The sequence below is a fragment of the Epinephelus fuscoguttatus genome, linkage group LG4, assembly GCF_011397635.1.
Source record: "Epinephelus fuscoguttatus linkage group LG4, E.fuscoguttatus.final_Chr_v1".
Lineage (NCBI taxonomy): Eukaryota > Metazoa > Chordata > Actinopteri > Perciformes > Serranidae > Epinephelus > Epinephelus fuscoguttatus.
In genome coordinates this window covers 36,200,619-36,213,331 of record NC_064755.1, presented here as the reverse complement: position 1 = coordinate 36,213,331, position 12,713 = coordinate 36,200,619, and the positions used below count along the sequence as shown (strand labels likewise).

Genomic DNA, 12,713 nt, shown 5'->3' with positions numbered 1-12,713 from the left:
TTTATTAAACATATTTTTGGATCTCCACAAATCTTTTGTTGGCCTGTCAGACGAGTTAACAGGTAAAGGTAGCATGCACATCCCAGAAAAACTTAATGCTGGGTGCTGGACCAAAATGTAAGTATGAAATAAAAGATAAAGTCCGCACACCAGAAGCTGCTCCTTGAAAATTTATTCTAACGTAACATGTGAATAAATTTTCAAGGAGCAGCTTCTGGTGTGCGGACTTTATCTTTTATTTCATGTCAGACGAGTTAACCAGCCTCTACGCAACTTTTAGTTTGTTTCCTGCAGTCGCTCCAAATTGTATCTGCCACGATATTCCTGTAGTGAAAATCTGATATGGTGCTAGCCCTTATATATGTGAGTTAGTGATCCACTTTCAGCATGTAGATAAATATGTTAAAGCAAGATAGGAACTGATAAGGACTAGTCTCAGCCTAACAGCGAAAGAAAAAGCCCCAAAATAGGAGAAATAACCTCGGGGCAAAGATTTCCACCTCTATCTAAAATAACATATTTGGAATTATTCTAGATTCCAAGTCACAGGCTGTGTGTGACAAGATGTGTCAAGATGTGTCTAGCTCCAGCTGTTTTTAGCAGGGAATAAATTATGACTTGCCACATGAGGTGTGCTGATGCTGGAGAAAAGTGAAATCAGCCATTTAGAAGTGAAGTGAGCTGCAGACACTGAGGACTGACAAGAGTCTGGCGATATTCATCCACTGACTCCAGCTCCCCTTACAACAATGCTAAAGAGAATATCCGTACAGAGATACATGATGGTTTCTTTTTTTTTTCAGAAACACAAAATGTGTTCAGTTTTATTAAAAAAAAAAAAAAAAGCTGCAAATTGGACAAAAATACCATTTGCAGCCCAAACACTGTGGAGTTTAACCATGCATAGCTTTTTTATTGCCCTGAGGGATTGTGGTGCACCATCAGCAGCGTATTTGCATTTCCTCCCCGTGTTTCTCTCCGTTTTTATATTCTGAGCTGCATGAATACCTTGTTCACTGTAAATTACAGCAAACAGTCTCTTTTTGCAGAAGGATACAAACTAATTTCAGAAGCACTGAGACATAGAATCAGGTGAAAATCAGTTAACGCATAAAGTAGAGGCAGTTTTACTGTGCTGTCATTTTGTGGTGAGTGGATTAGCAGTAAATGAGTCCCACTCAGAGGGAACGTGGTCGTTTGAACACTAAAAGCTTGGAGATTATGTTGTGTCTCTACTTAACTCAACAGCACAGTTAAGTATTGTTTTAAGTACATGCTCTAAGCTTTATGATGCACAAGTTTAAATAACAAATCATTCTGCATGTGTCGTTCTTACCCAGGTTGCTGTATGTGGCACTGCACTGGCTGGAGGCGGGAGAGTGGGAGTGATGGGAGTGATTCCCATCCTCCTCTGGCTCTCCAAGGCTGGCGCTGCCATCGCTGGCTGAGGCCGGTGTGGCAACCTGGTTGGCATGGCCCTCCTCTCCCTCCCCAAGCACCAGCCCCAGATTCACTCTGGCAGGCAGGGAGGCGGCGCAGGGCAGCTCCCGATCCCTGGCATTGTTGGCACTGGCTGGTAACTGGCTGCGGATGACAGAGAGAGCCATGGCTCGTTTAGTTATGAAAATGTGGAGTGCTTGCTTCATTAACAGTCTGATTACATTAGTATTGTTTTCCTTCTCCCTTTGTTCATTAACTATGATATTTTCCCCCACTGCTTCGAGTTATTTTGTTGATGATAAGGTTTAATTTTGCATGAAAATATCTGCAAAACAAGTCAGAGAGGAACAGGATAATAACAGCGAGCTCTGCTGAGACAGTGGTGTTTGTAGATGATAAATGTGCTGCTATTGATAAAGGCTTCAGTCTGTCATTACTCATTTTGTCTATCTAACATCACAGGATATGAACAAAACACATACAACAATGTGTTTTTATCTGGGCAGTTTTTTTACATCTGTGAAATCACTGTCTGCACCACTTCATCAGCTCCCTTCTTTCTTCTCAGCAAGTGATGAATTAGAGGCAGCACAGTTTAGTGCGGGGCTTTTGAAGCCTGATGTGTTTTATATGCAACTACACATACGTTGCCTGAGGGGAGGTGTAAGAAAGAGGCAAAGCAGGTCACAATGGTGTGTGATAATATGTTTTGAAGATCCCTCAGTGACAGTGGGAGGCTATGATTTGAGGTGTTTAAAGTGGTGAGATGAATTTCATCTGCCGCAGCAGATTGATCAAAAGGTGTGATGTTAAGGTGACAGACTTAAATGTGATTATTAGCTGCCTTTACAGAGAAGAAGCAGATGTTTAACAAAGCTGTCGGAATGTAGTGAGGCACCTTAAAGCTTAACAAGTTAGAGTAAAGAATTAAAAAGCAAAACAAAAATAAAATAGTGATCTCCTTGTGTGCTGAATGACATATAAAGTGCAGCAACACTGATGTAAAGTGTCACCTCAAGACATTCATGTATAAAACACGACGCCCGTCCTCTTTGATTTGTTGCGTTTTATGTCTCTGTTGTGTAACGCCGCTCCTCAGAATGACTTACAGCAGATGAATGTATAATGTTCTCTATTACAACGGGTTGCCGTAGACTTCATAATATACTGACAGTGGCTCGGCTGAGTTGTGGCCACTAGGAAATCTGGGTCATATCTTACAGTTACTCTGTGTGTTAGCACTGAGTGTTGAGATTGCACAGTGACTCAATCGCAGTGTGAAAGCCCTAGGGATGCTATGATGAGACTTGTCGTATACTGTAGCTCGTTGCTGCCGGAGATGCAAGTTGTACAGGCAATCTGCCATATACAGTATGTGTCTTCTCAAGGAAGTGACAGGGCCACAACTGCCAGTGGGGCCTGTGTGCAACATTTCAATATTACACTGCAAGAAAAAATGTTTCTGACATGTCTGACATGGTCGGAAACCAGTTTGAATTTTAAAGGTAGCATGTGAAGTTCTTGACTGTAAGTAATGCTATAGAGTGTGTGTCGCCGTTTTGTTTGTCTTGTGCATGCAGAAGAAGACACACATGCAAGTCCACGTGAACATAGGCGATGCAATACAGGTTCCTGCCAATGGTTTCACACTATGTCATTCATTTACAAGTGGTGGTAACACTGAGATATGCAGAAATGCACCAGCAAACACAGCTAAGAAGAAGACTGCTAGCAAGTAAATGCTGATGTGAAAATGCACAAACAAAGGACACCTTTAACAACAGGTCATCTTTAAAGGCTTTCACATCAGGGACCCAGATCCAGATCAGAGTACACTTGACCCCAAAGTCCTGTTTGTTTGATTCGTGTGACCACTATGTATCATACACAAGCACGGCACACTGATCTGTGCCCAAGTCCCCTTGAAAAGGCGGTGTCAGGTATGGTTTATCTGTACATGGGTACGGTTCGCATCAGGTGTAAAAACCAACTGCACCCATACACAGAAGTGGATTGCTGTTTGAAGGCGCTGTATGTAAGAATGTGGCCAAAACGGTTACTGCACTCAAATTCAAAACACTGCCGCAAGTCGTGTCCACCCCCCCCCTCCCCTACAGATTCAAGGTTGCTGGACAGCAGCACGCTGGAGACTGATTTGTTTGCCCATGGGCGGCTGCCGTGGCAGGGCCGTGTCGCCGCGTCCTTGATCTTTGGTTTTCCAGCGGACCGTTCGCGCAAGTCCGGCTTCTCTGCTGCTAATGCTGCTGCCGGGATACAGCTGAGGAAGAGCCGGCTGCTAATGCTATGTACCGGGACACTGCTAACGCTGCTTGCTGTGCTGCTGTAGCTCAGTCGTAACTTTAACTGATGCTGCGACTCTACTGACTGCGTGACTGGTAGACGGCGGTGGGTGGCGCAACAGGCCAAAACACAAATTCAAAACATAAACATGATTTGCAGACTGCAAAAAAATTTTTTAGATGCAAATATTCTGGCTGTACTATTGTTGTCGGTGAGATCAGTATGTTATATGAACATTATTCCTTAGTCTCTGTGGCATATTAGGATGATTTTACGACTATGTGCTTTAGATTTCTTACATATAGCTCCTTTAACGTGAGTAGCAGTTGGTGAGTAGAGTTGCAAAGGCATTTCTCAGTGCTGATCACCTCCTTTTAAACTTAAAGCAAAGCATGCAGCATGTGCCAACGTCATCCTCTGAGCTGCACGGCCATGGCAAATAAAGTGGGAATGCAGGTGAGAGGGTTGTTCTTGACACTGTCTCCAAAATACAAACAATAGTAGGCATAATGGAAGAGAAGGGGGAAGAGAAAGAGAGGTCAGCCAAGAAACACCTGGCAAAGGGATCTGCAGGCAGACACCAAGAAGATGGGATACACCTGGTCACAGATAGAAAAGAAAGCCAGTGATCGGGTACTCTTGGTGCACTTCTTTACACTGTGGCCACAATGTATGTCATAAGGATACTGGGGTACAGAACAACATTACTAGTGTGAAAGCTGAGCGGCAAGGGAGTGGAGAGGGGCGGGACACGTATTAATTTTATAAAAACGCATGAAGTCATAGACTGATTATGTATCAATTAAGGTTAAACACATCTTATATACATCCTAGCTTTTTATGCTTTTATTGGGCAGGACAGATAAAGCGTGGAGGGGGGAGAGACAAGGAATGACATGCAGTAGAGGGTCATGGCCTGGAGGCGGGCCTGTGGTCACTGCAGCAGTGACACTACCTTTGTACATGGGATGCCAGCTCTACCCACTGAGTTACTGGGCGCCCCCTACAACCTCTTCTTGAGTAATCATATGACAGTAATGGCTTTCAAATGTAGCAAGTAGAATTTTGTCTGGCAAATAAGGGCCAAAGATTGCCATAGGATTACCAGGAAAGTTCCTTCTGTTTTTGTTTTCTCATCACTATGTCTAATATTTACTCATCTAGCTGATACACTGGTAACCTGTGAATTACTATTACAAATACAAATGCGAACCTTGGTTCCTCAAGAGCTGCTACGTAACCAACAGCATTGAATCACATTTTTTAAACAGCCTTTCATCAGAAAACACATGTAAGAGAGGTTCACAGAGAACGAGCAAACTGGGATCTCACATATCTAAGTGAAATGATGCAATAGTCACAAAAAGAAAACACTTAACACGCAATAAGATTCACAATCTGACAAGCAGAATCGAAACAAATATATGACAACCATTTTAAGCAGGGTTAAGAGTGACTGCAGCTGCATGAAAACAGCTACAAAAGAAGCGTTTTGTTTAACAAAGCCTTTCTTTTTAATTAAAGTTAACTACAACATCAAGTCACATCCAGATTTTTTTTCACAGTCACCTGGGTATCTGTGTCTCGCTGCTGTACGCTGAATAAATCTCAACAGCTGGTGTTTCATCGCGAGCCATCTGGGATCAGTCTGCCCCTCTGATCACGGTAAATAAGATACCCAAAGCGACCGGGTTACTGCCCTCTGATCTGTTAACAGTCCAGCCGTGGTCTTTCAGTGCGACCTGAGTGAGACATTACAGCCTCAGGCCACCTGGGTTGTGACCACCCAGGCTGGGTGACACTCTACACTACTGTAGATTTTAACCTCCATTGTAATACATAAAATACCTGCTACCTGGCTCTTCAGCATGTGGCTGGCCTGCCACCTGCTCTAAACTTCACATGCTGTTGTGGTGGTTTATTGTTTATAATTCTGGCAATGCTGTTTTTATCTTCATCTTTTTACTATTCAGCAGAAGGACAGAGAGGATAAATAAAGTATAAAACAATGAGCTCAAAGAAAAATAAAAAGGCTTAAGCAGAACAGGTCACAAAAAGTTCACAGGCTGCTTTCATAGCTGCAGGTGTTGTCATGGGTGGAGCAGGTTGACAGTAATGTTTGTATTTGTCTGAATCAGATGTGTCATTTCCTCTGACTGGAATCGCGACTGCACATGTTGCTAATATGACTAATGATTTATGTGATCGCAGGGAAAAGTCCCTGCCGGGAAAAAGCACAGCTCAAGGGACAACAGGGCTCAAAGAGGACTTTGTTTAACTGAATGTTTGGGGCCTGAAGCACACTTTATATTTTTTTACAGCATCTAATGCACAATTAAAAACAAAAACATTCTTCTATCACCAACATGCTGGCAGCAGTCAGTCATAGAGAGCATAGATAAAGTGCTAAAGCCTCCATATGTACCTTGATTATAGACATAAAAAATACTTAGACATTTATAATACTCATTTTAGGCACATTAAATTAAGTTTAAAATTCAGTTTGCATCTAAAAGAACACTACGATAGTGGGAAATGGAAAAAAATAGAGAACAGAACAAAACAATTCATGACGACACATAAATTTGGGCCAAGATATTTTTCAGTTCATACTTGAAGGGTAACTTCAAGATCAAATCTGACGCTGACATAGCAGGAATACAGATTTTTGAGGTTTAAAGTTTCAAGCTTAAGCTCAGAGAAATCATAATACCATTATCTTGCAGCCCTCCAAATATGATGCTAATCTGAAAACAGCCATTTTGTGCATTTATTCTAATACTGGCATTTTGGAGACAAAGACTTTGTATGAGAGCAGTGATGTTCTTCCTAAAAAAACGCACACAAGTTTTGACCGTGACGTGCTAGAAAAGTGAGCACTCAAAGAAAACACCCAGCTGCCCATGTGTCTGTCTCTACCCTGGGGCTCTGTGTCTGAGGAAAACACCAGATCTGACATGTTTATGATCCGTCTTTGTAGACCACGAGCCCTCTGTGTCTCTTTTAAAGTAGAGAGTCGATCAATAGCCTCTGAGTTGCCACAGTGCATTACTTTAGCACTTGCCAGCTTGCCAGCAGCAGACAGTTGATATAAAAGGCCCATCACAGTGTTGTGAGCCAACTGGAAAATAAAGAGTAAGTAAACTGTGAAGAGATGGAGGCGTAAAGAATGAGTAAAATTACAAACAAAACAGCATACACTGTCGTACAGCGTGTTATAATCGAATGCAGAACATTTGGCATTGGGTAGAAAAAGATTTCCGCACACTTACATCGATGTAGTGTTTCACCTTTTTTTGGCATTACATGTTTCCTCTTTTATTCTTCCCTTCATTGTCTACAAAAACAGACGCCATTACATGGTTCTCGTTTTAACTAACTGGACACACTGTACTGTATCATACAGGAGGACACAACTTGCGTTAATTCCTTTAAAAACCAGACCACCAATGGGTTATAATCAGCTGCAAAACTTCCCAAAATAGCACTGAATCATAAACAAGACAACCCCCAGCACCTAATCCTGTATGAACATCCAGTCTGGATCCACACCTTGAGAGGCCCTTGACACAATAAATACCTTTATGGCTGCTACACGTACAATGTCAGGACCTGACTTGTTCAGACAGCATGAAGCTGCCCCAGAGCATTTCACTGTTTCTCAGCCCTCTGCTGTGCTAAATGAACAATCACTGATCCAAAACAAAAATCATATAATCTTAAATAAAAGCCTCTCCTCCCTGCTAAGTCAATACAACTACAAATGGCCTGGATGGCCACAGGTATTTACAGAGGTGAATGAAAGAAAAGGCTTTCAGTTCTTACCCACTGTACTGGCTCACACAGCTTCCCATCTGGAAACCTTGAATACGAGGCAGAAAGTGAATTCACATTCTAGGCAGAGCAGTGATTGCAGGCAGGCCAGTGGTTGAAGAATCAGAAAGCATTTCCCTGCATAAGTTCTCTCCTTGTCTTCCTGTGTGTCTCCCTCTTTGAATGCTCTTACCTGCCTAAGGTAATGTGTGTTTGCCAACGCTGCAGAGCACGCCCACTGTTAGCCAATAAAACTGCTTCCAGCCAAGAAAAAAACCCAAGCAGTGTTAACCCCTCATTTGCCAATCAAAACAAAAGCTCTGTAGATTGACCTGTTTGTAACATGTAATCACTGACCTGCTGGCCTATTTACCCAGAGACCTTTCACTTACTGCATTTACTGTATTTTGTTCCATATGGAGACATATAATATAGAATATATCTTTATTGTTCACCACGGGTGAAACTCTGTCCTCAGCTCACAAATAGTCAGTATAGCAAGCATACAAAGTCAACACACAAATCAGCTCATTGTCGGTCAGTGGTTTAAAACTCATCACTTTGCTGAGTTAAGAATACTGACATGTTAACATATTGTGCATATATTAACATTTGTCAGCAGCAGTGGTTAGAGCAGGCAAGTGGGACCAATAATGTGTTATGAAGACACTGTTTAAACAGCAAGGATTAACTAATAAATAGCTTTATTTAGAAACTGCTTCAGTTGCATTTCTCAGAAAGATTTTTAAGCTCTGGTACTTTGCAGGAGTACTGATTTTGAAAATAACAAATCTATGAAACGGTTTTTAAAAATTGGAGCGACCATGCAGTGAATAACAATCATACTAGTGTCTGCACACATTCTTTCTGCAGACTTTAATTTTGTCACATCTTCTTCCACATCAACAAACAAAGCTCAGGCACCAAGGGAGGTTTTTTTCTGTTTATGGGTAAATTCAAAACCATGTGCCAGTACCTGAGATAAACATCAGACAGACAGTGGAGTAACACTGTAACCTACCAACACACCAAGTGAATGAACTAGTTACTCATTGACAAGTTCACAGGGAAGGCTGTAAACAGCAGGGTCAAAAAAGAATGTCTGTAGGAGACAGGTGGAAAGAAAATAAGGCACAAGAGACCAAAAGTGAGAATGCTTTAAAGCAGTGGTTCCCAACTAGTGGGTTGTGGTCCAAAAGTGGGTCTCGGGTCCATTCTGATTAGACCGCAAGTGACTTGCGAACATGTCAAGTTTGTAAGAAACACACTTTATTTTTAAGTACAGAGAATTTCCGGCACAGAGCTTTTATTCTGAAGTGCTAGTTCCTGCTGTAGAATAAGTGACTAAAGGACAGCTACTTGACAGAGGCAGCAAACTAGCGTGATGACATGATGCAAGTATGAAGCTAAATGTATGTGGACCAGTTGGGAATCACTGCTTTAAGGTGTGTTGTATTAAATTCAGTCTGCTACAAGTGTGATCCCTCATTAACTTATATTTGTTAATTGTATGTTTGTGGCTGGACAAGAGGGATGGGACAATATACAATTTTATCACAAATCACGATTAAAAAAACACAATAAGTTGATGGAGGTGATTGGTCACGATAATCATGACATAACATCATTATATTGTCCCATGACTACTAGTCGGTTTGTGAATGTGACTTGTTCATTACTTAAAAAGTAACTGTAATAAGTGCAGTGATTCAAGAAAATGCTGATTGTATCAAATGTGAATGAAATGATTTTGTTGGAAAAGACTATTTGGCATTTTAATGTGTTGAGGCAGATGTTCCCTTGTTGTTCAATGCACATTGTTTATTAAAAAGCCAACTCCGTTTCAACGATGCAGATAAAAAAAAACATTTCTCCTTATTTGAGTAATAAATCATTGTCTGTGTGAAGGGAGTGAGAACACAAACTTTGCTCTGACTAATAACTTGTAGATTTTGGCATCAAACTTTTGGGTAACACACTGGGAGGGTACTCTCCAACACATACAGTACACCACCACACACCCAATTTTAGCATGGCATTACCTAGACTTCCCATATTAATAGCAAAACTAGTGCATGCTTGATTCTTGTACCACTTGTTCTAAAGTGAGAGAAGAGACAGAAACTTGTGGAAGAAATAAAAGATGACTAGAGCTCAAACTTTAAGAGGAGAGAAAAAGCAGGGAAGCTAGAGAAGAGACAGAATGGGGACGAGCTCTTGACAGGACGGAGGGGAGAAATGTTCAAGAGTTCACAGTGCTCTGGGCTCAAAGGATAAAAATGCGTCATGGGAGAGGAGCAAAAATTACACGAAACAGAGACGGTGATGGTGGAAAGCCACGCACCTTGAAAACAACCCAAGTAGATGTGGATAATAGGAGGGTGGCAGGGACGCAAAGAGAGGAGAAGAAAAGAAAAACACATGCGGTGTAAGGTGGAAATCAAAATGTGATGGATCAGGTGAGAAGATTAACAAGAACATCTAAAAAAGTTTCGCCTGAGCTAAACTGTACGTGAGAGTGGCGAATGTTACAGTGGGTAAACAATCTCACAGTGCTATTCCAACTAATCATGTGGGTGGCTGTGGGATGCTTTCTGTGAAACACAGCAAGATGCTAAGTGACATTTTTCCAATACAACCCCCAAAATACATCAAAGTCTAGAGGCTTCACAGTGTGTGGTATCAGTTAGTTTTCTTCCTTATTACAAGTATGATCATGACACATAAGGAGGAAGCATCAAGGAAATACTGTAGTTTAAGTAATGGATGGAAGCTTTTATATAACAAAAGAACCTCTTTTGTTTGGTGCCCAGTCATTACTTCTACAAAATGACTTGGACCTTTACAGTGGCCCCTCTGTCAGCTCTGCAAAATTTGTGCAAAACTTGTGTCTGTTTTGCAAAAGTTGTTGACGCCTTTATTTGGTTGGTGTTGGACGGTGGAGGTCTGGGATGAGGAAATCAACTCTCCAGTCCGTAAACTCTACTCTCCAGCTAACTTCTGCCAGCTAGCCAGGTTGAGGTTTTATAATGTAAACATCAGTTAACATCAAGTAAAGATGAAGAAGATGTACAAGCGTTGGAAACTGGATACTGGACAATCTCAGTGCTGCATCATGGGATATCAGGAACTGTAATATCCTTTGTTTCACCGCAACTTGGCTAAATCCTGGACAGCACCATTCAACCAAGTGATTCTTTTTCTATATGAAAATCTCACAGAGCAGAGGACTCTGGCGAGAGAAGGAGAGGAGACATGTATTTTATAAGTGAGGACTGGTGTGACAGTGGGAATGTGAGATGCTGTCCTGTTCCTGCACTGGATCATAGCAATACACCGGTCAGAGGCGGCTGCACAGTGGTGTTGCCCATATTCGGGTTAGAGATGCGCCGATGCGATATCTGGATCAAATATCGGCCCTGATATCATTAAAATAGATGGATCGGGTATCGGAAAACCTATAAATTGCCTATAAATTAGGGATGGGCAGCACAAGCAAAAACACTATTTGAAAATCGTGGCAACTATTCAACAATTTTTCGGCCATAAAAACACACTGCAGCCAGTCTGGAAACATGGCCAATTATAAAGCAGCAGCCTTCAATGTAAGAAGAAGCAAAAAATTGCAATGAACAAGTTGAACGAGCTGACGGGATCAGATTTCACTGGAGCTGTACCTTGTATGATTTCATGTGACAAATAAATGATTGATGATTATGTACTAATTAGTCGGGTTGCATCATATATTTGCATTTAATTAGGCGGGAAACAGGCACATTTGTAGAATATTACACATGCTGAAAATAAAGCATGTGGTAACACTGATCATAATAAGAGATAACTATTTCTAACAAACTGATTGTGTCAGGTACATCAGGATGAGTCAGATGTCTCATTATTGAATCACCTACTGTAGAACATGGTGGAGTTTGAGGCTAGTTTTCTTTAATTTCTGAGGAAAAAGGTGATTTTTTTTTTACCCCACCTCCAGGCTTAACTCACTAAATTAAAATATTGAGATGAAATTAAAATATTGTAAATATTGTGCTTGATTAACACAAAATGAATTGGGAATGTTTTCATGGTGTATTATCCAACTTGCTGTCAAAGTGATTAGTACTTCACATTATTAGCAGTGATTTCACTTTACAGCTTTCTTGATGAATGATTTTGGCCAATGCAGCATCTATTTGACATTTCTGGGCACTTAGCTTCATTTGTAAGGCAAAAACAAGTTACTTCCAGCAGAGACAAGCTTATAATTTAGCACACAAAAAAAAATAAAAATATATCTGGCATGCCTGGGTTATCGTTATCTGGCACTATCATTCACACCATGGAAGCAGGGTTGGGTTTCTGGCACAACTTCACCTACTTACAAGGTGCATGGAGAAGGGAAAGAAATCTAAAGAGGTCAAAAGTCCAGCAACACTTGTAGTATAAAAGAACAACTTTAATGTGAGACCAACGCTTTTCGGTCACAGAGTTTTTATCATTACTCACACTGCAGGAAACTTACCCCTAGAAATTTAACACAAAGGGCAATAGCAGGTCAAAGACAAATAATGAACTTATTATGCAAGAATACAGACACTAAACTGCCAAGTAGATTGATTACTTTGTGTGTGTGTGTGTGTGTGTGTGTGTGTGTGTGTGTGTGTGTGTGTGGGGCTTTGATGTAATTTGAGGAGCAAAAGGGAATATGACACATACAATATAGCAGTGATTAATAGAGTGAAGGTTGATCTGACTGCTTCTGAATGACTTGTAAGACATTGAGGTCTCCTCCTGAAGGGAGAACAGAGCACAGAGCCTGCTGTTCAGGTAATAGATGGCATTAAGGGAAGAGACCACACAGGCTGTGTGCAGCCTATGCGGTGACTGGGCAAGTGGGCTAGCAGACATGCCAAATTAAGAGCAAACACCTCTAGAATCTGTGATGAGGGATCTGTATGATAGGGGAGAGAAGCACCCCTGGCACTTTAGAGGAGCAGCTGGCAAAGGCTGAGCATCTTAATTTTAAGCTGGGTGCCATGAATGCTCTGAAGGGAATGCATGTGGGCAATGGTAATACGGGCACTGCATGCCAAATAATTCATTAGCTCAGCAAGTGGTGATGTAGGACGAGCATGTGTGGATTTTGATAGATTACCAACAAT

The 12,713-nt window shown here is 41.4% G+C and overlaps 1 protein-coding gene across 3 annotated transcripts in view; it reads right to left on the bottom strand.

Moving 5' to 3' along the window:
• peak1 (pseudopodium-enriched atypical kinase 1) overlaps positions 1–12,713 on the bottom strand; it is a 150,539-nt gene that overhangs the window by 24,909 nt on the left and 112,917 nt on the right. For all 3 annotated transcript variants that reach the window (XM_049573550.1, XM_049573551.1, XM_049573552.1), the window contains one exon: positions 1,337–1,584. In XM_049573550.1, coding sequence (XP_049429507.1) covers positions 1,337–1,584 — 248 coding nt within the window. The remainder of the gene's footprint in view (positions 1–1,336; positions 1,585–12,713) is intronic.